Source organism: Trichechus manatus, unplaced genomic scaffold (genome assembly GCF_000243295.1).
Source record: "Trichechus manatus latirostris isolate Lorelei unplaced genomic scaffold, TriManLat1.0 scaffold00104, whole genome shotgun sequence".
NCBI lineage: Eukaryota > Metazoa > Chordata > Mammalia > Sirenia > Trichechidae > Trichechus > Trichechus manatus.
The window spans coordinates 6,515,339-6,543,122 of NW_004444040.1; the positions used below are offsets into that span (position 1 = coordinate 6,515,339).

The 27,784-nt window shown below is 38.8% G+C and overlaps 1 protein-coding gene across 1 annotated transcript in view; it reads right to left on the reverse strand.

Moving 5' to 3' along the window:
* Positions 1 to 14,002: 14,002 nt before the first annotated feature.
* TMX4 (thioredoxin related transmembrane protein 4) overlaps positions 14,003 to 27,784 on the reverse strand; it is a 59,943-nt gene continuing 46,161 nt past the window's right edge. The window contains exons 6-8 of the mRNA XM_004383053.3: positions 27,635 to 27,736; positions 22,753 to 22,816; positions 14,003 to 21,472 (exon numbers count right to left, since the gene is read on the reverse strand). Coding sequence (XP_004383110.1) covers positions 21,099 to 21,472; positions 22,753 to 22,816; positions 27,635 to 27,736 — 540 coding nt within the window. The 3' untranslated portion in view covers positions 14,003 to 21,098. The remainder of the gene's footprint in view (positions 21,473 to 22,752; positions 22,817 to 27,634; positions 27,737 to 27,784) is intronic.

Here is a 27,784-nt window from a genome sequence, read left to right on the forward strand (position 1 = left end):
TATATATATATATATATATATATATATATCTCAGGCATATTTTTACTAAGTTCTTGACTTTTTTCACTAAAATGCCAGTGTCATCCTCAAACCTACATAATTGTGAGCATGTGCTTAGAAATTCTCAGTTTTCTTTTCCTTTGCAGTTTCTGTTCTTATTTCTCTTTTGTTCTTTCTTTCTCTGTCTTCAACTTATTTCCTTTGTCTTCTTTTTCTTTTTTATTGTTGTAAAAATATACATAACACAACATTTGTCAGTTTGACATTTTTCTGGTGTACAGTTAGGTGATATCAACTATATTAATCATGTTGTGCAATCATCACCCATAATGTTGTCAAATGTCCTATCACCATAACCAAAAGCTTACTGCCTCCTAAACAATGGCTCCCATGTCCACCCTCCTTCCTGCCATTGGTCTCTATACATTTGCCTATTCTTTTTATTTCATGTAAGTAAAATCATACAATATTTGTCCTTTTAGTGACTGACTTATTTCACTGAGCATAATGTTTCCAAGGTTCATCCATGTTGTAACATGGATCAGGACTTCATTTCTCTTTATGGCAAAGTAGTATTCCATTGCATGTGAAAGCTGGACGATGAATAAGGAAGATCAAAGAAGAATTAATGCCTTTGAATTATGATTTTGGCAAAGAATATTGAATATACTATGGACTGTCAGAAGAACGAACAAATCTATGTTGGAAGAAGTACTGCAAGAATGCTCCTTGGAAGCAAGGATGGTGAGACTTAGTCTCGCATACTTTGGACATGTTATCAGGAGGGGCCAGTCCCTGGGGAAGGACATCATGCTTGGTAAGGTAGAGAGTCAGCAAAAAAGAGGAAGACCCTGGATGAGATGGATTGACACAGTGGCTGCAAAAATGGGCTCAAACATAGCAACTATTGTAAGGATGGCTCAGGAGTGGGCAGTGTTTCATTTTGTTGTACATAGGGTCGCTATGAGTCGGAAACGACTTGATGGCACCTAACAACAACAACAGGTATTTCATTGTAGTAGGTACAACATTTTGTTTATCTATTAATCTGTTGATGGACACTTAGGTTGTTTCCACCTTGTGGCTATTATGAATAGTGTTGCAGTGAACATTGTTGTATATGTGCTTCTTTTTCTTCTTCTTCCCTTTTCTCTTCCTCCTCATTCCCTTCTTCTCATTCCTCTTTTGTTTTTTTCTTTTTTTCCTCCTTCAATTAAAGCCAAGGCCTAGAGAGGCAAGTTTTCTTTAGCAAGGTAGTTTTTTTTTTTTTTTTTTTTGGTTCACCCACTGAACATGTTGCTGTTTGAGGTCCTGAATGTTAGCAGGGATGCAAGGGTATACAGCGATTACAAACTTCTGGGAAATACATCCTCCCTCATGCTCTGGGACCTATGCAAACAGTCACCCGGGTGTGGGGTGAAGGTGGAGATGAGCAGTACAAAGGGTTTACTTGTGACTCTTCACCACCTTGAGTTAGCTGCCTTATGAATATCCAGCTTTATGGTGAGGTGGTCTCTTTCACCTTTGGTGGTACTTGGATTTGTCTTCTGTCCCCCAAGGTTTATAAAAAAAAAAAAGAAAGAAAGAAAGGTCAAACCAGTTGCCTCGAGTCCATTCTGACTCATGGTGACCCTATGTGGGTCAAAGTAGAACTGTGCTGCATAGGGTTTTCAATGGCTGATTTTTCAGAAGTAGATTGCCATGTGCCTCTTGGTGGGCTCAACTGTCAACCTTTTGGTTAGCATCCAAGCACTTAACTGTTTGTGCTATCCAGGGTCTACCCCAAGGTCCTTGAGGTCATTGAAAAAAGGGACACAACACCTGGTTTGGCACATGCCCTCAAGGGAAAAAGCAGCTCAGGACTCACTTACCTTTCTGGACTCCTACTCACACCAGATTTTGGCCAGTTTATTCTTTACCATTTCAGGAGAACTTTGTTGCTTTTAGAAATACATTTGCTATACTTAAAATAATGTTTATTTTCAGCATGATGGTTGAACTGACATTTTTAAACCACTCAGTTAGTATGAATATGGGCCACAAATCATTTGACTACTAACCATTGTTGTTAAGTGTCATCGAGTCAGTTTTCGACTCATAGCGACCCCATGTGACACAGTATGACCGCTCTATAGGGTTTTTTGTTTGTTTGTTTGTTTTGGCTGTAATCTTTATGGAAGCAGATCTCAGGTCTTTCTCCCTCGGAGCAGCTGGGCGGGTTCAAATCACCAACCTTTTCATTAGCAGCCAAGCACTTAACCGTTGTCACCAGGGCTCTTTTGACTACTAACTATCTGTCCTGAATTATAGTTTAGTTTTGATTTTTCCCATTTATCCAGATCCAGTATGTGGAGACAGGTAATTTTCTTTCTGGTCTTCCCTTGTACAGAAGTATGTTTTTCCCATTATCCTTTCCCTGGGGGTGTGGTCCTTCAGGTCCCCTCTCAATTGTTGGAAATATTCTTTGCGGGATGCAAAGGTAGTTGCTCATCCACAAAAAATCGTATAGGAAGAAAAAAAGTTTAACTTCTAACTTATTATCAGTGAGGAAAAAATTTGGTAGGAATGGTATTTCTTTCATCTGCTTTGGGACTAGTTGGGGTGAATGGTTCAGTGTGAGATAGGTGAGTTATGAGAGGATTGATTTTCAGTTTTAGAAAACTCAATGGAAATCATGCATTTACCCTACATTGGCTTCACAGCTACAATAATATTGTCTCTTTTGCTTTTGACTGTAAATACATACCCTAAATATCATATTATATAGTCTATACTATTAATACATACTATATCATTGTAATAAATAGTATTAATATGATAATCTCATGGATCAAAAGTTATAGAGATCTTAGAGTAAAGGAAAATTGAAGAACATTAATTATTACTTATTAAAAACAATCACTACAGTGGACTTCTCTTTATAAACGTTGTGTTCAAGTTGAACAAAGGAGGATAGAAATAATAAAGTCTCTTCAGTGGTAAAAAATTGAACTACCATCCTGGTCTGCACAGAGTGCTTCAGTGTTGTCCTCCAATATTAATATATGACCATATTTTTTTTAAATATAAGGAGCCCTGATGTCACAATGGTTAAGCACTTGGTGGCTAATTGAAAGACTGACAGTTCAAACCCACCCAGCAGCTCCACGAAGAAAGACCTGAAGATCTGCTTCCATTAAGATTACAGCCTAGAAAACCCTATGGAGCAGTTTTATTCTGTCACATGGGGTCGCTATGAATTTAAATTAACTCAGTGGCACCTAATAACAACAAATTTAAATATGGATATAACAGGGCTATTTCAAGTATTTCTTTCTTATCCATTTTTAGATTGTCAGATCCTGGGAAACAAAAACCATGACTACATTTCATAGTACTTTATGCTGCTCAGCTGATAAGTGTTTTAGATGTCAAAAAAAAAAAAAAAAAAAAAAAACTTTACCTCCAACTCCTACCTGTCTCCACGGTCCTTCACTCTGAACAGCCCTCTACGGGGGTTGACTCAACAGGGAGGTACACACACACATACATATACATATACACAATATTTGTTATATATACAAATATGTGAAATTGCCATTTACCATATTTATAAAGTAAGCTGCTATTTCTGGTTAACTGAGAGTTTAATGTAACTTAATACAATATCTATAGGATTAGACATATTTGAAGTCCTTGAAATTAGTCTCACTGAATACAATCCCAGAAAACCCTTTAAAATGCTGATTCTTGTTGTTTTTTCTATAAATTTATTCAGGTGAGCAGGTATGTGTGTATATTCTCGGTTTTGAGACTCAACATGAGCATTCCAATTTGACTCTTATCAACTGGAATTTTCTAATATAATCAAATCTACCAAAGAGGGCAGGACAGAAACTATAAGAGCATTCATAGTGCCCTTCTATAGCTTCAGAGTCCCTTGTTGCTGTGTGCCGTTGAGTTAATACCAGCTCATAGCGACCCTATATGACAGAGTAGAACCAACTCATAGGGTTTTCTAGGCTGGCACAAATGGTGAAGAGCTTAATTACTAATAGAAAGACTGAACCTACCCAAGTGCACCTCAGAAGAAAAGCCTTATGATCTGCTTCCAAAAGGTCACAGTCTTGAAAGCCCTCTGAAGCACAGTTCTACTCTGCAACCAATGGGGTCACCTTGAGTCAGAATCGACTCGATGGCAACTGTTTCTAGCTTTTGATGCCACAAATGTGCAACAATTGATTTCCCTCAACCTTCTTGTAATAATACTATTTTAAAGCTATGTGTCCGTAAACTGGAGGACCTCATAGTTTTTTAGATTTGGGACAGATAAAATATCTAATCAACCATTAAGCCAGGTGGCATTTTGAAATCTCAATGAAAGAATTTTTTGAAATCTCAAAGGAAGAATTTTTCTTCTCTGAACAAAAAAGATAACCACAAGAGATACATTCTAACCCAAACCCCAGCACCCCACGTGGGCATCAACCCTCACAGCCAAAGCAGGGTCTCACTAACGTGATTTTGTCTGAATAATGAGCCTTTTCCCTAATGAACCCATCCAACAGCTGTCAAGCTCAAAGGAAGACTCTTTCAATCTATTGAATGAAACGTTCCCTATTCCAGCTCTCTCCTCAGTAATAAACAGCAACAGAATGTTCCCATGATTCTGTAGGTTGTTATTCATTCACCTTGTGCCAACACTCTCATTATAATCAGGAAAATAAAGGCTCTTTTCAATTTCTGTGGAGTATCTAAGTGAAGTTTAACAGCAGCTCAATACAGAAAATAAAAGCAGACAATTTTTCAGGTGTTCAATTTTATTTACAGCTCTGTGAAGTCCCAGGAATGGGCAACCCCTTGAGTGAAAGGATAAATCAAGGTTTTTTCATGACTATCTTTCTAAGCTAGGATACAATGTTATAATGAAACCTTGTAGTTCTTTTCTTTTCCAAACCATGGAATAACTCCAGAAAGCGAAATGCACATATGGCTAAGAATCCTATAGTATTCCTTGTCCAAGAGACAGAAAAATCACAAAAAAAGTAGAAAAAAAGCATGGTATATTTGCAATAGAAATTCATTTGGGAAGATCCATCCTAATGTTCTCCAAGTCTAGTGCCTTTCAAGTTAACAAGCTCAAGGCACTGGTTCTATGAGAGCTCTTATGTCACTTCTTAAAACAATATTAACAAATTAGCCCTAGTGTTTTATCAGAAGTCCTGGACACGTCTGTTTATACCTTCTCCTCTCTGTATATCCACATTCATTTCTTCAGTTTCATTAGACAACATTGGGAACCAGGCCAGCTCTACAGTTCTAAGGCCTTTTATCCTAATAGGATTTTTCAGAAATCATTTGGATATTGATCATACAAATTATTATGCTCCTTCAGCTTTCAGTAACAGGAAAGTGTCTGTTAATGAGATTTCAGTATTAACAGACATCAACATTTTCCAGAAAAGAGAAGGGATCATTTTCAATGTACAGGAAATAATTTCTCAATGGATAGTCAGGTTCAAAAAGAACAAGAAATATAAAATGGTGGGCTTTAAAATTACGGTCTTATGGATAGGCAAACTATGGATGACATTGCAAAGAATGGGAATTCCTGAACAATTAATTGTGCTCATGAGGAACCTGTACATAGACCAACAGGCAGTTAATAGAACAGAAAAAAAGAGATACTATATGATTTAAAATCAGGAAAGGTGTGTGTCAGGGTTGTATCCTTTCACTAAACTTATTTAAACTGTATGCTGAGCAAATAATCCCAGAAGCTGGACTATATGAAGAAGAATGCAGCATCAGGATTGGAAGAAGACTCATTAACAACCTGCATTATGCATATGACACAACCTTGCTTGCTGAAAGTGAAGTGGACTTGAAGCACTTATTGATAAAGATAAAAGACTACAGCCTTCTGTATGGATTACAGCTCAACATAAAGAAAGCAAAAATCCTCACAACTGGACCAATAAGAAACATCATGACAAATGAAGAAAAGATTGAAGCTGTCAAGGATTTCATTTTACTTGGATCCGTAATCAAAGCCCATGGAAGCAACAGTCAAGTAACCAAATGACGTATTGCATTGGGCAAATCTGCTGGAAGACCTCTTTGAAGTGTTAGAAAGCAAAGATGTCACCTTGAGGACTAAGGTGTGCCTGACCCAAGCCATGTGTTTTTAATCACCTCATATGCGTGTGAAAGCTGGGCAATGAATAAGGAAGACCAGAGAAGAGTTGATGCCTTTGAATTATGGTGTTGGTGAAGAACATTGAATATACCATGGACTGACAAAAGGATGAATAAATCTGTCTTGGAAGAAGTACAGCCAGAATGCTCCTTAGAAGCCAGAATGATGAGACTTTGTCTCACTTTGGACATATTATCAGGACCAATCCCTGGAAAAGGACATCATGCTTCATAAAGTGGAGGATCAGCGAAAAAGAGCCCTCGATGAGATGGATTAACACAGTGGCTGCAACAATGGGCTCAAACATACCAATGATTGTGAGGATGGTGCAGGACAGGGCAATGTTTCATTCTGTTGTATGTAGGGTTGCTTTGAGTGGGAACCATCTCAATGGCACCTAACAACAATGTAGACAGGCTATTTTTTGCCCAGTATTTCTAAGCATCCATTTGGTTTGGAGTTGGTACCTACTGTTGCAAAACATCAGCATTTGTTTATGTTAAAAAATTCCTGCCCATAGAGGATAGTTTTATAGAATATCAAAATATTTAAATACATATAAAATGAGCAGTACCTGGAATTCATGCTCAATTAGGGAGACACATGATGGATTCGGCATTTGCCTTTCTTCATTTCCCCTGAAATTAAGCGAAAGGCAGCAGCTTCCAAAGTATTGTTTCCAAACTTAGTTCCATGGATCACCAATAGGTGTAAGAAAAGACAAGATGCTTCACTAGAAACTATGCTTGTTTAGATCACACCCTTCCAAGTTATCTGATTCTCCTCTTTGAACTATTTTATAACTCTGTAAATTGTAGATAACTGATAGCAATGCAAAATAATTTTTGTCTATAGACATGCAAATTCTGTCATGTCCTGCAGAGGTTTAATGGTGCTCCTGCAGAAAAAAACCAGTTTTGCCTTCATTTGCATATTCATTTTAATACTCCTGATCTATAAATAGGACCCTAAGTGGTACAAACTGTTTTCAATCGGCTAACTGAAAGGTTGGTGACTGGAGTCCACTCAGCAGCTCCATGGAAGAGAGGTCTAGAGAAGTGCTTCCATAAAGATTACAGCCAAGAAAACCCTATGGAACAGTTCTACTCCGTAACACATGGGGTCAACATGAGTCAGAATCAACTCAACAGCAATGGGTTAGTTTTGGATCTATAAATGTGCCTATTTTTCCATCATCCCCTTAAAACAGTTATAACATCTGCCTGACCCCTTCATTGATGATGAATTAAATAAAATTTTTAACATGTATTCTTTTTTATATCTGTATGTGTCATGATTTTACCTTTCTGAAAATTATATTTTAAAATGCATATTAAATAATAATAATACAAATTTGGAAAAGGCTAGTAAAGAATACAGAGCACTAAGCTGAGGATCAGAGACCTGAGTTCGATTCCAGACTCTGCCATTAACTTTTTATTATGGAAAATTTCAAACATATTCAAAAGTAGAGAGAGAGAAAAGTATAATGACCCTCCCTCCATTTAACCATCACCAGCTTCACAATTATCAATTTATGGTCAATCTTGTTTCTTCTATCCCCTGCCCCACTCCTATGGGATTATTTTGAAGCAAATTCCACACATCATATCATTTTGTGTATCTCCAAAAGATAAGGTATCTTAAAAATAAAAATAAAAACATAACTACAGTACCATTATTATTTCCCCAAATTAACAAAAGTTCCTTAAAATAATCAAATATCCAGTTACTGGTCAGTCATTTTCTGACTCTGAACCTCACTTCTTTGGCAAAAGGAGGCAGAATACCTAAGACCCTGTTTATCTCTGATATACTATTTGAAGATGCATCTTCAGGATGTCTTGCTTTTATCCAGTGGCTGCACTCTTGAAATATTGAACTTAGTCTGAAATTTTAGAAATCAAGCCCTAGTTTAAATGTGTCAGGAGGAATGCTACTTAAAGAAAACCAGTAAAGAATCCAATTAATGTCTTTGCATGTCTAGATTTTTAGGTTATCAGCTTTCCTAAAAAAGCCCTTCACTATTGATGTGCTTCAAGAAGTCTTATAAAAAGGCCACACTTCAGAAGCACAATTACTGAAATAAGGTTTTTGAACTTAAGGGGCACTCATTTCATACCTTTAGATTTGCCTCTAACTTTTAAGCCAATAGAAGTTACTCTGATTGGAATCAAGAGATGGAATCGTCTTCATGGTCAGTAGCTGGGTAGCTTAATACAATAATTTCATCTTTCATACATTACTCACCAAAGTACTCAGACCAAAAACCTAAAAACGTTACTAGTTCTTCTCTTTTCCTTTCACCCTCCACATATAAACCAGTAGCAAGATCTACTGGCTTCTCCATTAAAATCTATCCCAATTTCCACCACAAATCACCACTTCTATTTCAACCACTCTGATCCAAGCCACCAATCCTCTCTCACTTGGATGGATGACCAGATGAATATACCAACTGTCAAAAATAAACAACTCAGAACACCATTAACATATTGCTATGCAGCTTTAATAGACAATTTGCAATTGGGTAACATATAATCACTGAGTGAGTCAGTGTTCCGATTAAGATTTACAGGGTCCAAAACCAAACCCATTGCCACTGGTTCGATTCTGACTCATAGTGACCCTATAGGACAGAGTAGAACTGCCCCATAGGGTTTCTAAGACTATAATCTTTATAGAAGCCAACTGCTACACCTTTCTTCTGCGGAGCCGCTGGTGGGTTCGAACTGCTGACCTTTCGGTTAACAGCCAGCTCTTCTAAACACTGTGCAACCAGGTTCCTGATTTTCAGGGTGCTTGTATATAATTTAAGGAGCCCTGATGGGGCAGTGGTTAAAGCACTCAGTTCCTAACCAAAAGGTTGGCGGTTCGAACTCACCAGCCACTCCCCAGGAGAAAGATGTGGCAATCTGCTCCTATAAAGCTTGCTATGAGTCAGAATCAACTCAATGGCAATGAGTTTGTTTTTTTTTGTTTTTGTTTTTTTTTAGGTATATATAATTTCAACAAAAACTTTGGACAAAAAAATTTTTTTTGATTGGTTCATGATTGTGTCAGAATACATAAATCTTATAAAACAGTAGTATGTGCTCAAACATTATCAAAAATTAAATAGGAACCTTACTAAGACAATCACAAGGCTAGTGAGCCATGGTTGTAAGGCCTCTGGAGTCTTGGAAACAGGACATGTTCATTAATTTTCCATTGTTTTCTGAAAGAATAGGTTTCAAGTGTTTCAGTGAGCTTGATTACCTAAATACAATTATGTGAAACAAGACAAGCTGCTTTTAAAGTTACAGTTTAAGGCATAACTATAAGCTTCTGTAAGCTTCAAAATCATATATGATTACATAGCACATAGGTTTCTAACATTTAATAAGATGACCTCTAGTGCCATGAGCAAGAAAACACTGTTTTCATAAAGTAAAACTGAAAATTTTATTTCACAAAACGTAAGTAATGTTACTCCTCTGCTCTAAACTCTCCAATGGGTCCTCATCACACTTAAAACTCATACTTTTTACCAGGTGACCTTTAAGGTGCTGCATAATCTCCACCACCACTTCTATGGTTCATCTCCAACTGTTCTCCCTCTTTTGCTTGAATATATCAAACTTATTATAGCCCCAGGGTCTTTACAGTAGCTCTTTCTTCTCCTAGAAATACTTACCATCTAGATTTTTTTTAACGGCTGGCTCCTTCTCATTCAAAGAGGAGACTTTTTTGTACAAACTGTTCAAATGTCACTGTCTCAGGAAGATCTTCCTTGACCGCCCTATTTAAACATACATTCTCCCTTCCTAGCCCTGACCCTTATCTTGCTTTATTTTCTTGATAGTATTTATAAAAATCTGAAATTATATCATTTATCCCTTTATGTTTTTATTTATTTTTGATACCCCCTACTAGAATGCAACCTCTTTGAAGTCCCAGGCTCATTTCTCTTTTTCACCCAGTGACTAGAACTGGGTGTAGCATACAGGATGCTATGGTAGGATGAATAATGGCCTCCCAGAGATGTTCATGTCCTAATCCTTGGAACTTGTTGTAAATCAATGTTGGGGAAGAAAAGAAGAACAATTGTTTTATTTCTAGTTTTAGGTTGAAGATCCAAAGAGTCAAACTCAAAGAGAGAAAAAAAAAAAAAAAAATCAGAAGAGGATGTGGTAAGCAAAAATATGGTCCACAGAATCAATCATCAGATTACATCAGATAATCTTTATTCTTATTTCTTTGTAATGTAATAGGGATAATAGATTGATTTAAGAGTATACGAGGGCTCCCCTCACTCAGCAAGTATTAGCATAGCTTTGTTCCATTTCTTACTTTGACACCCCCCCCCCTCCCACTAGACCTTACCATGCAAATTCAGAGTGGCCAAGTGTCACGGGGAGAACAAAAGAATGAAAAAAAAAAATGAAAAGAATTTTAGCAGAAAGGAGTTGGGGCTTTAAAAAAAAAAAATGTTAGTCTGGATAATGAATTTAACTCTCCTTAATATTCTCCCAGAGATAAAAGTCTATGCTTCAGATTCCTGGGCTGGATTTCTTTGGCTAGAAAACTGGACAACTTAGAGTCACTGGATTTATATTGGTTACATTCCGGGAATGAATCTCCAGGTCTTTGGATTTGTAATGTGATACACAACTGCACCTTGAATTAAATTATCCCCTGAACCAATAATGTATTTTTGTCATGAAGGTCAGATTCTTGGATTAATGGAATAAAGAAGTGGGGACTGAAGAAGGGGCTCTACAAATAACTCCAGAAAGCCAAGGCAATGTGGTTGAGGCCTTGCTAAAATGAACACTAAAGGGAAATGCCTGGTTCCAACTGGAAAGAAGTTTATGTAGTAAATACAATGTAGTAAAACTGAGAATGTCTTTAAAAGAAAAAATAAGTTCCTTGTGAAATTGCAAACTGAACCTTAGTTTTAAGACAGCTTCACTGGTCATCCAATTTTGTACGAAATTATATTCTTCTCTCAACAGAGAAAGGCCTATGTCAATCCTGCTTGGAGCAGTTAAAAGCTGCTCCCCTAGTCCACTGGTGCTGAATAGATTCATTCCATAGAGATCTGTCTGCTGCCACAGAAGTCAAATTCAGGCAGGCTTTGGAATCACTGGAACAGGATAATAGCTACCAGAAACTTGAGAAATTTGTGGAAAGTACCATGCCAAAGAAGGGCCAAATTAAAAAAAAAAAAAAAATCTTGAGCAAGGTTTGAGCATTCCACTAAAAGGATACAAAGATGCACACACACAAAAATAAAGAGATACTAGCATCTAATATCCTACACCAGGGGTCACTTGTGAGATTCAAGCCAGAAAAGCAGCCATCAACGTTGTGGACAGCTTTGAGAGGATGTGCCCGTAAGAAGTAAGTGGCTGGAAGAATTCCTACAGTGGGCTGCCTGCCAGGGGTGATGGAATGAACACTGGTAAATTTCCTGTTTGGAGCAGGTAGGAGAATGAGCCATGATTTGCTCTGGTTTAATCCTGAAGCAAGAGCCACATGAATTCTCACCATTGGTGAAGCTCACTTAGGTTGAGGAGAAAAATGGATGGATTACTGACTTCAGGACTACCTAATGGGGCTCACACCAGGGGCCTTGAGCAGATTTAGGGAACTGGAAATGACGTACAGGATACTCTGCCTATTGAAGTCTTCTTGGACCCAGGGACTTGGCGACTGTGGGCACCAAGTCCACATGAGGATCACCCTTGACCTGCCTGGTCAAACTGGGCAGACTGGGTGTGACCAGGGTTTGTTTCAGCTGTGGAGAAGAGAAACATCTAGTGGTAGTCTCCCCACTACGGGTGTTTCTTAACTGAATCACCTTTAGCTGCATGTGGAATGTGGACTGGAGAAGGAGTGGAGATTCTCAAGGTTGAGAATTTCCTCATTCCACCACACTACCAGGGAATTCCTCATTCTCTGCCTTCAATGTTTGTGGAAAGGACAATATGAATTTTGACAGAGGCAGCTAAGCCTAACAGTTCCTCTCATCAAAGGTACCTGACAGGACTTTTGATCTGTCCAGAATAGAGAAGTTGCAGGGGAGGGGTGGGGGGCAGCAGATGAAAGGGATGTTAAGCATATAGGCATAATTTATTTTTGACACATGGGTACTCATGCCCCCTCACACGTCAATTTCCAACGAAGGAGAATTCTGGCAATGTTGTTTGGCATTTAACACTTCTCTGGAGCTTGGTGACCTAATGGTGCAATGAAGAGAATCTTAGAAGCCAAGATAGAGTACCTGTGTTAGAAAGGATTAAGATTTCCTTTCTCCAAAAAGGGAAAAAATGGAGCCAGAGGAGGTGAGAGGAAAGTGGAGAGGGAAAGAGATTAGTGCTTACACTTTGGGGATAACACAGAGAATTGTTCAAGAATAAAGAATAAAAGTGGGGGATAGGATGGGCTTGAGCAAGGTATAGTTTTGGGGACCAAGAGGCAGACAATAAAAGGAATGAGGAAAGCAGTGTTTACTTTTGTTTGCTACATTGTGGTTCTTTGAATGCAGTGATCCACAAAGGCAGGGCTATGTGAGTCCCAGGATTTATTAAACCATAGCATCTTACCTCATGACAAAACAAAAAAGGGAAGAGAAGCATAACTGGAATTTTAATATGGACTTTTGAGCCGATCTGCCTCTGCCCACACCAGTCAGAATCCAGGTCAACCATAGGAAAGCTTTTGAGGCATTCATTCTTTTCTTTTTTTTTTAATGAAATGTTTGATAAATATTAAAGAATATGGAGGAGATGTTTAAAGCATCCATGAACCTATCACCCAACTTTAGAACTCAGCCATTACCAATTATCTTCCTCCTAGGATTTACACTTGCTTCCAGATCACTTCATTCTGATTTTAGGAGTTGGATGGATTAAGGTTGAACCTGAGTCTCCATGGGGACCTGCTTACTTATTTCTAGCATGAGTCCTTTCAAGAACCCAATCCTACGCAAGGGAGGTTCCCACAGGCCCTCCCATCTTTAGCCAATCACTCTCCCTTCAGCCCAACAAGGCTCTCAAAATCACTTCTGAACACTGCCCCCCTCATACACACACACACACACTCCTATAAAGAGCAAATACTCTGAGGAGAAAAGCAGTACCAAACATCATTGTATCACATTCCTGACTTTTTTATCTTCCCTAGATACTACTCAGCAGCTCTGGTGGTACAATGGTTAAAGCACTTGGTCTCTGACCAAAAGGTCAGCTGTTGGAACCCACCAGCAGCTCCTCAGGAGAAAAGACCTGGTGATCTGCTTGTGTAAAGGTTTACAGCCTAGGAAAGAAACCCTATGGGGCAATTCTACTCTGTTCCGTAAGGTCACTACGAGTTGAAATCAACTCGGCAGCAGCCAACAACAGATACTAGGCTGATAATCTTTCATTATCTTATACTTTCTGCTGTCTTCAAGCATCAGAAATACCTTACATGTATCATTTACGTTTTTAACTTATCTGATAATTCTACTATCTTAAGGTTTCATGTCTAATCCTGCTGTCTGATGGTTTCCTTGTGAGATTTGTGATTTTGGATTATGAGTTCGTCCTAAGTAGCGTTTTATCTATGGGACTCGTTAAGACAGGTTGGGGTTGTTTTCAAGAGCACTTCTGCCTTTGCTTTTGCTATTAGCCTTTTTATGAGAATTTCTTGTTTGGGGGCCTTTTGAGACTATAGAGCTAGTGTAAATTCAAACTCCAATTTATATAAGGTCAGCCCATGGTTATGATTTCTCAGAGAAGTCTATTGATTTTCAACACAGGTCAGCCAAGACAGATAAGCTTCCTTGAAGTCTCTGTGCGCTAGTGAGATTTTCTTTTTTTTTTTTTCCACAGAGGATATAGCCAGCATTTTTATAAAGTCTCAATTCCAGCTTCCCACCTTGCCACAGTCAAGGCCTATCCACATAGTCTGTACCTATGTAGCCAATAAAACACACTCTCTGGTCACCTAGGGCATCAGGTCTCCACCTCTATCCCTACCACCATCAGCAGGGCAGTGCCACGCCAGGTTATGTTTATTTTTTTCATGGCTTTTGGCCTCTGTGAATGGTTTTTGCTTTCTTTTGAGCTCAGCTCTGTCTTTTAAAAGTTATCAGTTATAGTTTAGCTAACATTTCTAATTTTTGTAATGGGGAAGTTTTCAAATTTTCTGTTGCACAATATTGCTTGTCAAATAAGTTTCAGAAAGGCTAGAGACTAAATTCCTCTTTGGAAATTCACATCGTTAGCTTATTAAAGGCTAACAACTTAAAAATTCCTTTGATCATCAAACCCTTTTTTGGATGCTCAGATCTCTCCTGACATGGCTTTGCCCCCAAACCACCATTCTGTTTTCATATTATGAATGAGGGAGCCCTCCCTGCCCAAGAAAACTCATGGGCCTGTTTCTTCAGGTCACCACTTCAACCGGTCACTACGACTGTGCTGTAATCACAGGGAAGGGGCTCATCTTTCTGCTCTAGCATGACAGTAGACCCCCAGTTTTAAATTAAATACCAATATTTTTCATATATTAGTAAAAAGCATAGAAGGTAAATCTTACTCTCCCAGGATCAGCAGAATCAAGATTATGAAGGACAGTCAAATGACTTGATGCCATATTACAATTAGATGGCTATGTGCACAGCTATTTCTCCTCCTGGAGTCAAGGATATGAAAAGCCTTAGAATACTCCGTACAATATTGTTCTTAAAATAGTAAATCAATGGTTAACCAATAATCTGCTGGTTTCTAATGCCATTTATTATATTGAGACTCATGCTTAGAACTTATTACACAGACAGCTAGAGTTTGAAAGACAGTCCACAGAGTGACAGCTCTGTAATTTTTGTGAATCTAGCAGATTGTTCTTTTGGGACATAAATGTGTTCTGGTTATATCCTATGGTCTCCACCCAAGTAACTAATTATTATTGATAATTTTAGAGAAGGGACACATCAGTGACAACAAAACACAAAGATTTCTGATGGCATCAATCTTTCCAAAGATTAATTTTTAGGTTAACATGAATAATCAGATGTCTACTAGCCAGAAACTCATTTAAGGAGATTTATAGCATCTCTCTAAAAACCTCTTGCCAAGATTAATAAACTGTGCCCCATACAAAAAGAAAATGAGACCCAGAATCTATACTGACGGCTTAACAAATAACCTCTTGTTGAGGTAAATGCCAGTCCTATTTTCCCTTGCACTGCTTAAAAACTGTCTGCATTTATCTGAGAGGTTCCATCTGTTTCTGAAACCTCTATTCTTACCCTCCTGGTCACATGTACCATCCAGGCTCTCACGTTCCTTTTTATATAAACTTCCATAACACCCTTTTTCAATTTGTAGCTCTTACCCTACTTGTTTGTTGCCCATTTTTTCCAGATAAAATATAAACTCCATGAGAACGCACAACACATAGTTTGAAAACTCTGGTATCTTGAAGACCAATAATGGTAAAGTCCATAAGGAAGACAACCAGTGTTGGGTCTGGATGTATCCTTCCCTCTCCTGCCACGTGTGTGCATTCTACTAACATTCCTCAGGAACTCACTTTGTACAGACACTAGGGATACAAATGAAGGTAAGATAAAGTCATTGCTACCTCTCTAATCTCCCTTTCTTCCTGAGCACATAGCAAGATTACATTCCTCAGCCTCTCCTTCAGTTAGGTATGATCCTGCAACTAAATCTTTTCATTAAAAAAAAAAAAAACGGAAGGGGGACAGAAGTATTTCCTAAGTACCTCTTGCAGACTTAGCCTTAAAATCTCCCAAGAATGTTCCTCCATGCTCTTTTCCATTTTGACTGCTTGGGATGATAAAGACCACAGCCACCTGAGCTGTATTTTAAAGACAGCAAAATCTCCCTTCACCTGGGTGGGTCCTACAAAAACCTGCACAGAGCAGAGCCACTACTACCTGGGATGCCTGCCCTGGACTTAGTAAGAGTAATGAAATTCTTGTTTTTAATGCCCTGGAGGTTTCTGGGTGTCTACCAGCAGAGCCTGGCCTAGCCTAATAAGAGTTATCAACTTCAAGGAGTTCATGTGTTCTAAGAAAGAATTCCTATTACTGTGGAACACATTCTAATGAGCCTTCAAGACAGGGGCAAAGCATGGGACTGCATTTTGTGATTCAGTGCTGCTGGCTTCAAAAACTGCTGGTTTTGTTACCACCAACGATGTAAGACCAAGTTCAACTGGGCTGAGATGCAGCATAATGGGCATATTTGTTTGTATGGGCATATAAGCATTCTGAGCCAGTTCTTCTGAGGGAAGAACCTGGTGATATATACATTTGATAATTTTCTTACTACACATCCCCGTACCACCTTCCCTAATAGAAAAAACAAATCTTCATTACTTCAGCCCCTAAAGGTATCTAAAAGATTGCCTCCTTTGTGCTCTCCCACTACTATAGTGGTAGGAGGGTTGGGCGTACACCAGTCTTCTGAATGCCCTTGGAGACCAGGACAGTCTGCACACAGTGCCTTGAGGGATGAAGCAGCATCCCTTGCCACCTACTCCGGCCTGGCCACCCTACACTTGTGGACAGAAGGGAGACCTGACAGGTGAGTGTAATGAGTTTCTATAGGCAACACCACAGGCTGCACAAAGAGGCGCCTTGGGGTTTTTTGACGTGTTCTTTGTTTAGTGCAGAATTTCCAGAACAGCTGAAGGGCACAGGGGTTGGGTTCCACAAAGCCAGGGAGACAACGAGAGGGAAAGAAGAGGAGGGAGAGAAAAGGAGAGAGGAAAAGGAAGTGAGAAAGAGAGAACAGACTGTGGATGGATACAGGAAAATTATTCTTTTAACAAGGTAGTATTTCTTTCACTGACTAGGCAAATGGCTTTTGTGAAACTGTTCATATGAAAAGAAATATACCATTTTGTCTGTATTTAGTCATCAATATCATTAGGTTTTGACACAAATGGAAAATTACAATAAACTGAAAGCATAAAGGGTCAAGGGTTGTGTACAATTTTGTGATGAAGAGATTTGTAATTCAGGCCATATACTGCTTCAAATGGTTATCTTGACATGTCATTGCTGTTGCAACAGATGCTATTTATAGAAGCAAAGAATACATGGATAAAGAGAAAATTAAATCTCACTGGGCTAAATAATCAAGAAAATTACGAAGGATATAAATAACAAATTCATAATGTACTGCAATACAAATGAGTAGTATTTTTTAATATAAAACTTGCATTCCCATGAAGAAGCTGTTAAGTAACAAATATGATTACACTACAGCAGAAACACATCAAAGTTGTATGAGTCATACAACTACAATGTCATAGTCCACGAGAAACACTACGGAAAGAGTAAGCCAGCTGAAGGTCACTTTCTAGTCTGAAGGTATCAGAGGCCTTTAGTCTGAACCTCTTTGAAAAGCTGCTCAAACAGCTGCCCCATTGGACTTCATCACACTTGCTGATTTCACATTTGGCTTTTTCAAGACCAACTATTATTTTCTCAAGAGGATCAAAAGCTAGGACTGAGGTAAAGAGGTATTAACAACAAGGAACATTTCTGTTGGCACGAAAGATATATATGAATACTTTCCAAAGCACTGGTATGTTTGACAGGATGTGCCAGCCACAGGTTTATAATACTAGCAGAAACAACACTTCAACACTGAGATGGAGATCATACATAGATACACTATTGATACACACTAGCAAAAGCATCCCTCTCCCCCTTCTTTCTCTTGCTTCATGCCAATTGAAGGTTTTAGGCTGACATCTCAGGTTTACTCTATCTTTTCTTTTTTTTTTTGACTCTTTAATGTCCTATCATGTAAAAGCAACATATCCCCTCCACTCCTGAAGGACCTAGCTATAAAAAGTCACAGGCTACATATTCACCTTCAAAGACATCTTTATCATCTACACCAAAGGTGTTACAGCATGCAGGCTCTGCAGAATTACACGTACCCACCTCATGTAGCCATGTCACAGCTATTGACACGGTTTGTCAGTAAAAAGCCAACACTGGTTTTATCCACTGTCAAAGACCAACCCTGCCAAAGTTTGGTTTACTTTTTAATACAGTAGTTACTTTGACTTCCTTTATGTGGATAAAGGAGCCAGTATCTGACTGATTATGAGCACAAGACTGGGTTGTCAGCATGCACCCACACTGTGCCAGGCCCCGTTAGCCACTCAGTGCTCAGACTTCACAGGGAGAAAAACGGTGGGATATGTATGTGGCTTCCATAGGAGATCTCTAAGCAAGCTGGGATTTATCAAATCTAACAATAGATGAGTAAGGAAAGGAACTAATGAAAGTGGCAAGAAGTTTCAAACTTTCCCTCTAATCAATGAAAAGGCACCCTACTCCACGACTCACCCATAAACCACTGCACCCCCATTCCAAAACACACAGTTACTTTTATTGACTCCACCTAATTTTCATTTACACAAAATACTATTCTCTAACAACTGATATTGCAATAGAGGAAAGCATGATTATCTTTTAAGTCAAAATCATGTTCCCATGTACTTGACCTTGGGATTAGATATCCATAAAATCTTATTGAAATGTTGATATAATTTTGGATTTAAATTATTTTAGATTGAATTTTTTTCCATTAATTTTATATTAAGTACTGAAAACAAACCTAAAGGCCTCAAGTGTAAAAGAAATTAGATGTGTACTGATCAGGTGCTTCATGAAAAACCCATGTTTTGTCAGGATAATAAAAATAAGGAAAATGAGGTAAAATGGTTCCCATAACCAGATACCTAAACTTTTAATGTATCTGCTTCTCCAAAAATGTTTTTCTCCCCTCCCTCCAATTTTTAAAGTAATCCTGAGATAGAAAAGATATTTTTCTTATTCTACAATTAGATATTATTTGGAGTTCAGTTGGAAATTGGCCTTAAATTTATAAAAAGCCAAGGTCGATTTTATTTCTTCATTTCCTCCACTCTAGTCAAATATTCCATTAAGAAAATCACTATTTCAACTTTAGGAAAGGCACTATAAAGAAAAGCCAAACTACAAAACCTTTCTTATTCTACACCTCTAACTTTGAGCTTATTGATATTTGAAAACGTTGTTTCAGCTGATCATGAGAAAAAAACCCAGTGACAGGAGGGCAGGCCCTGCTCAGCTCTGACCCAGACAGGCTTCCGGATATCAGGAGACAGAGCCACCGCCACAATGGTGCGACGGGCAAGGTGTCAGAGCACTACATGGCGGCAGGGGCAGGAAATGGGCACGTCAAGATTCTCCAGTCCATCAGTGCTATGATGGCTTCAAACTCAATGTCCCACTGCTGTGCTGAGGAGCACAATGACTGGAGCCTCTTAATGAACCTTACCTTACTAGGGAAGGAGGCTGTCAGGTAACTGACTTGGATGAAGAATAACCATCTCTAAAAATCAGATTCTGGCAAAACAAGCCCTACCTTTTGCTGGGATATTAAAATGGCAATAGCATCATTCAACCACAGGAGGGCAGAGAGCTTCAGAACCCCGCCATGAGCCCTACTGTAGTTAGTACAAGGAAAGGGTTATCTAAATAGCCAGACAGAAGCATACTGCATATTCATTTTAAAAATGACAGAAGCCTTCTGAATTTCATAAGCCTGCATTCCGTATTATTCTGACTCAAGAGGCAGAGAGTCAACTTTAGGCATCTTTCTTAAGCTTGGGATCTTATTTTCTGAATTTATTCTAAGACATAAATCAGGTATGAGAAAATTTACATACATGGGTTTTGTTTTTTTTTTTAAGAAATTGGATCCCCTGCTACTTTTAGTAGATTGAGTAGTGAGAGATTTACAAAGATACAATTATTTAGAAAATTAAGGAAGAAAGAAAAGACCCTAAATCTTTCATTTTCAGGTACTGACTTTCATTAATTCTTTCCCCAAAAGCACATCGCTGAAGGAAAACCAGAAGTGGTTTTGCAGTTATTATCAAAGTGATTTAGGGTCCAGAGAACCCCTTGAGATAGGAACAAAAATAAAACAGTATTCAAGTTTTCTGCAAAAGGCCACCTTGTACTGGAAAGCTGTAGGGGACTCTTGGCTGCAAAAACAATACTGATAAAGGAACACTTTGAAAAAAAATTACACATTTTGGCAAAAAAAAGAAAACCTCGCCTGTAAAATTCCCACCTCCTTTTGAATCGCTGAAGGTTACAACATTCCACGGCAGTCATGGCTTCACAGGCTGTGGTTCCTGATTATCTAAACCCTTAAGTCAGAATAAACACAGCTGACATGAACTTGACTGGTGGCTCAGTCCCATCACTAAGCGGGGACTGTGAAGAGTGCCGGAACCAACAAGTCCATGTAGAAAGAGTTGGAAAAAAATTAAAGATAAGAAATAAAGGATAACAAAGGTGATTTAGAGGATTGGGATGGCTTCCAAGCTCCTTTCCAAAATACTATCCAAGCCCTCTCAATTTCAATCTCTTAAAGTGTTCCTACAATATGCTGCTTGATGTTTCTTACAAAGTTTGACAAAAATAAATACTTAGACAAGCAGAGGAAGCAAGACTTCTGCTACCCTTTTGAGGATGCTCAGGAGGAAAGGACGCTTTGCTTTCATTTTATGGAGTCTGCAGCCTGTAATTTCTAGCAGGGGCTAATGGGGAGCTGGGATTGCCTCCTCTTGCCAAGACTCTCCAGCCCCGAGTAAATAAACTTGTTCCCGTCGTTAGTCCCCAAACAGACCCTAACACCACATTTGTCTGTTTCCTGATTATCATGCTTGAAAGATTCTCATTAATATACATGAGGCTTAATGCCTTGAGACCACATGACTTGGGATCCTTTTAAGAGAGAAGGGTGTTCATTCAAGAAGAAGTAAAGATTTGGTTTAAACTGCAGACCAGAGGGAAAGGGACTCATTCCCTTGGTCTCTATTACTGGAAAAACCTTCATAAAGCCTATGGTCCCTTATCAGCGTGCTGACTTTTGCGCTGCCTCAACGAGTCTCCCGCCATTTGTGTGTCAGCTGAAGAGGGCTGCTCAGGAATGTCCCCTTCGGTCTTCTCCGGTCCCACTTCTTCCTCAGCCACGCTGCCCTCTCTCAGAGGCCCCTGGTCATTGGCCTCACTCCTCTCCTCATCTACACCAGCAGCCAAGTTGTCCTCCTCCTCTTCTTCTTCCACTTCGTCCTCATCTCCCAGGTCTTCTTTCTCCTCCTCCTCCTCGTCTATAAGGCTGTCCTTGTTTTCCTCCTCATTTGAATCATCTTTTTCCTCCTCTGCATCCTGCAACTGTTCAGCCCTCTGAGCCTCCTCTGATGTCTGATTCTGCTCTGTGGAGGGAAGAGGAGCAAAAAGAATGTCCTCTGAATAAACAACAATTCAGCAATTAATTGAGTGCTTTTAACTGTGAAGTGCAAAAAAAGCAGAAGGTGAGAACTACTTGATGATTTTCTCCTCCTTGAAAGCTCTGGCTCGCAGATTCTCTGATTGGCATCCTAGCCCTATATTCTCTGTCCTCTCTGCAGATTTCATTGACTGTGTTGACTTTATCAGAGCACATGGGCAGGGAGGGCAAAGGTTCCTTCCCTCTCTGTATTTTGTAGCTTGTAGAAGACTCAGTGACCCCCCCAGTCATGGTGACTGGATCAGCAATGTGACTTAAGCGGAGCCAATTACAGTACTCCCCAGGATTTTTTGGGCACTGTCAGGAGGAAAAGCCCCTCTCCCTCTGCAGGAATTGCTGAGCTGGTAAGATGCGAGTTGGGGCTGTTGGCAATCACTGAGTCAGCCACACGGAATCAGAAACCTAACATCGCTTGGGCTATGCCTGAAAGCAGAACATCTCTGGGCTTTTCAGTTCTGTTAGCTCATCAACTCTCCTTTTTTCCTAAACTGGTTTGAACTGGGTTTCTGTCATGGTCAAGAATTCTAAGGAACATAATATATTTTCTAATTATCTATGGAAGGTTCAAAGCCTTGAAATTTCAAAAACTAAAAAGAAACCTGAGCTTATTTAGTTAAACTACCACATAAAGTTCAGTAATTATAAAGTCCCCATAAAGTCTTCATATAAATTCTCAAAAAAAGTCAGGGATAAAGACAGGAGAATCCAGGGCCACCTGGTCCCAGAAACAGTGTGGGGCAGTGCACAGACTTGGGGAGAAGTGCATTAAAAACCCAAGTCCCCACCTTTTGATTTTGTGACCTGGGACAACTGACTTAGCCTTTCAGAGCCTCTGTTTTCTCAGCTGTAAAAGCAGTTGGGAGACTGCTTTTCAAGGACTTAGGACAGTAACTGGTACATAGTGAAGCTCAATAAATGTGCGTTTCCTTTCCTCCCTTTTCATTACAAGCTTGAATAAAGGAAGAGCTAGACACTGACTAATGAAGAACATGCATTTTAAGGAGAAAAAATGCCTAAATGAAACGTTCTCTAAATTAATGGAGGATAAATAATAATTTTTCTTCAAATCTATCTAGAGAACTGATTTCAGAGAATTTTGGTTTGGTCATCTAGCAAACCAAGGGTAAAACCCACCATCTATATAAGCAGGAAAGGGCACACAACAGAGTCTAAGGATACTTTATTCCATGAGTTTATCACGCTTACCAGAACGGTCAGATGAATGCCTGGGACGTGGTACATGGAAACATTCTGATATTACCACCAGGACCTGGAGAAAAGTGATTTTACAGTTAGTAGGTAGGACATTTATTACCAAAGGGCCTCAAAATTAGGCCTCACTTCTATACACAGATATTCTTAGACAAATAATTAGCAGTTGGTCAAAAGCCCTCAAAAAAAGACAAGGGTATAATTAACAATTTTCTATTTTTCAAAAGTAGTATAATATTGAAAAATACTATTAATTTAGAGCAAAGGTCACAAAGTCAATTGTCTACAGATAGCCTGTTACAAATAGATGAGTCAAGCAAGCATAAGAAAAAAGGCACACTATCAGCCAAGTCTGAAAGAGTCTTTAAAAACATTATTCTGTACAAACAAAACTAGCCTGCATATGGGCTGCCCATTACCAATGGGTAATCCCCAACTGAGCTGGAATTCTCAAGAATACCATAAGAAATTTCTATAGAAACAAACTGTGAGGAAACCCCATCAAGGGTGTGAACTAAATAAATCGTATTTTAGATATGATTTATTAGCTTCACTTCTGACATTGACTGCAGTATGAGTCACATGCCTTGTCCCCTGATAATCTACAAGCTCCTTAAGGACAGAATCATTCCAGTCCCTGTTCTATGTCCAGGGACCAGTATGGGCCATGGTGATGAAGTTAACGGGCATGTCAAACAGGGCAGAGTCAGCTGGAGCAGAAACAAGCTGGAGCCACTCTCTATCTGCACTGTGGCACCATAGAGATCCAAAACAGGAAGAAGCTGCCCATGTTGCAGGTGTCCCCTAGTAGGGAGGATCGTACCTAGCTAACTCCCAGACTATGCCTTTACTGTGAGTAACTGCCCAACCTTTAAAACGGTAGTAGTACTTGATATTGTATATTAGTATATTAAACAGTGCTCTGAAATTTTAAAGAACCCCCGGTCATAGTCCTTTTGATTCTATTTTATAAACATCAAATTAGTATCTTACTTTGTGTTCAGGATTATTACTGTCCACATGTTCATTTATTATTTTACTCAATATTTACATTCATTAGGGTCAAGGCACCATACTAATATCTTAGGAGGGGGGTAGGTTGAAAACAAATAAATACTGTCCTGGCTCTTGAGCATTACAGAGAAAAAAAACGGCAGTTTAATTATAAAGCATTATGAAGAAAAATGAATAAAGTACTCAGGGACTTGAGATAACTAGATTAAAACCAGTTACGAGGTAGCAAGGATCAAGAATGACTGCTTGAACGAGGCAGCATTTAAGGCCTGGGCAAAGTCAGGAGAGGATGAGCAGCCCCAACTGTCTGGTTGCCCTAGGCTACGCCAAGGAGGATCGCATGGGCTCTCGGGACCCAGTGGCAGCCTGCACGCCACGCTGAGACCCATATGGTGGGCACAGGAATGCAAGAAGGCTCTGTGGGTTAGAAGACAACATGCTCCAAGCCATTAAACTGATTTGAACAGAAAAGAGGAAAATACTTTCATATGAAACGACTGAGGTTGAAAACTCAGATTTTCTCAGTTCAAGATTTATTTTCCGATCTAGACTACTATTTCCCTGGAATGGGCACCTTCCGGACCACTTAAGAACGACACTGTTTAAAAACAAGGTCTACAGGGGAATGCTGCCTTCCTCCTCATCTTCTACGGTGATCCTCTCAGGGTTATAGTTTCAGGTTTCAGCTTCTAACCAGACAGCCATAAATGTGAAGAGCAGATGAATTTATTATCTTTCACAGAGGGTGACATCAATGTCCCATAATACTGGAGCCCCCGCTCTGTGGGAGGCTCTGTGTTAGGCACTAGTCAGAATCTAGAAAAATAACCTGCCTATGCAGCAAAATGTGGACATCTACACATACCAAGTGAAATGGAGACCGGACAATAGCCCTTACTGAACTATTTAAGCAGAAAAGCCATTAAAGCTAAGTTACCTGGATGGCTGCCTGTGTTCTGTACTGCTTTTCTGCTTTTCTAGAGCTTCGCTGCCTTCTATCCCTCAGAGGAGAGTTGCTGACAGCGGGAAATGATGCTGTCAGAGTGATTTGATATATATATTATGCGCTTAAGGTTCTTTTCCATAGTGGTATAAAATGCAAACTATATGCTTGACTCCTAAAATTGAGTCCTTTGTTTACATGTGAATAATAACATGTAGTAAAATATTTCAACCATCACTAGGCTCAATCAAGAAAACAAACAAAGTTAAAACTATCAGCTTTTTTAACTTCCCATCTTTTAAAATTGGGAAAAAAAAAAAAAACATAATCGTCAGACTTATGCAAAGCAATGAACAATTACAAAATCACTCCTTTATGGAAAACCACTCATAGTAAGGAGTATCTTGAAAGTCATCAGGACCAAGCTTTGCAAGTCTGCATGCCTGGGCTCTGCCTTTATCCCCCACTTAACAACAAAGGTGTCACAGAGCACTGAACCATGTAACTGGAGACCTTGGCTCTAATCCTGGCTCTGTAAAGGAGAAATGCAAATGGTCACAAAACCTCAATGGGCTGCAGGTTCTCCACAAGGGGACCAAATGCAGCTTCTCAAATGCTCTTTCCTTTGAGTATTTTGTCAATTCCTAATACCCTATTCTGGGAAATTCTGTGTTCAGCAATTTCATCTCAGATTCATTCTATCTAAACTGCTCTTTCAATTTTGATTCAGTTGGTATGGCTACTAAAGAACCTCTAGCACCTAGCTTTGCAACAGGTGTGTCAAAATAGCTATCCCCTCTTTTCCTCTGGGAGTCTGGGCAGGCTGCAGGGTAACCGGTCCCCTGGGCCATTCACTGCCAGTCTCAAGTGGCCTTGTTGAGCAGCTTATTCCTTTACCATAGTGAACCATACAAATATCATTCTCTATGTGGCTAAGAATATGAAAGCTGTTGAGAAACACTTCCCTAGTTATACTCCAAGAAATTAATGAAAGTACCATTTTGGAAGAGTTGACTTAAGTTGGATTAGAATGCAAGTTGTTTCAAACTGTGTAACTAATTCACAAGAGTTAAGTAAAAAGTACATAAGAAATCTAAGATTACTGAAGGCAAAATTCTAGCTATTGTGTGTCTCTTTTAACACATACTACAGTTGTAGAAAAGGCACTTTGAGTAGAGATATGTTTACTAATTTTCAGAACTGTATTAACAGAAAATTTATGTCTATTATTCCTTTAAATTTATTATTTTATTCCTTTGAATTTTTGATTATTTTGTTAAAGTTCTGTACCTAATGTCTTATAAAGAAACAATGTTCTATGTCACTTAATCACTTGCAGAGTCTGGAATCAACTCTATTCTTTCTTCAGGACAAGCCTTCTGGCCTCTTTCCTGCACTGATTATTTTAATCTAAGCTTCCAAAAGAACTTAGGGCATAAGCAGCCCTGGCTCAATTAGTTGGACTTAAAGTCAACCTCAAAGATAAAATTCTAAAAAGCTTCATATTAAGAGGAATGTTCACTGGTCTTAAAATAGGCTCATACTGAATCTACATTCTCCATAACTCTATCTCTGAATCACCTTGGACCTCACAGTCGTCCCCCTACAAGAGCCTCACACTCCATATGGCTCCAAAATACACTCAGGAAAATCTAGTACTAGACAATAAGGTAGGAGAAGCAAAGACTATTACATTCCATTTATATCCAAAATCAAATCCCTTTAGGCCAGAGCAATGGCGACAAGTTAATTAGCAGTAAAATTCATGCAATGGAATGGGACATATCCAGGACTTAACAGATGACATATACAGGTATTTAAGTCCCTTCCTCACCCTTTAAGTTAACAGCAGCAGTCAAATCCCAAAGAGAAGCCACAATCTGAATTAATCACGTTCATGGCAAAATAAAATCAAGCCTCCTTGGCTCCCTGGAGTTAGGACTCTGTCACACCAAGTTATGACTTGCTATAAATGCAACTGCTAACATTTTAAACTTATCTTTAAAAAGACCTTGCTAAAGAGCCAAAATTCATTATAAAATACAAGACTAGACTTTATGATAATCTTACCTAAGGGTTTGTTCTTTTTGACTCATTTGGTAGTAATCATCAACTATATTCCCATCATATAGTATTTAAAATCTATGTGATTAGTAAAAATTATAATGGCTTTTGAGAACTTCTCATTTTCTTAACCAGAAACGCAACAAGTTATTTCACTTATGTCAAAGAGTAAAACATGCAAAAACACTTATAGCTGACTGTACAGTTAAGTAAATAAGTTTATTATTTCACTCTCACCTAAAACACACCTAGGGAGAAAATGTATAGGTGTCTACTTGATACTAATTTTTGTGCCCAAAGAAGACATGATAATAATTTGCTTCACATCTTACTTTTTTCACAGTCTAAGATTGGGTTGCTCTATACTCATTCTCTTACACATTCTACCTTGGAAAAAACCAGCATGCAGGCATAAAGAGCTGGTCAGGATTAGAGGTATAATTAGATGACATAAACAAGAAAAAAATCTTCTTGTTTACCCTAGGAATAAATTTACAGCTTTGGCCGTATCAACACAGTGTTCTAATCAAGCAGGCGATGTGTGAAATTACAGTTGCCTTGGAAACTGACCATCTAATTCAAGTAGGGTCTCTACTTCTCCTTTCATCACTGCCTATATTCTGGGCAGCACACAGTTTCAGAATATTCAGGGGATAGGATAAGGAGATAATTTAATCAATTTTCTATTATATTTCAAATTATCATTGAAAGTGGTGTCAAACAAGCAAATGTTATTTAACTGCTTAGGTAACACACAAAGAACATTTAAGTGCTATTCCTTTCTTGGGCTTTTTCTAGATTTATGTGAAACCCATTTTGCTTTAAAGACAGTAAAAAGATTGCATTATCTCTTACCAGACCCATGAAAAGGCCAAAAACCAAGGTGGCTACGACGAAAAAGACATAAGAACACCAAACAGGAATTCCAAGAGTCACTGTGAAATAGTTGTGAAGATGCTGCAATCAGAAGAAAAGAATATTTACTTGCAATGAGACAAAAATATT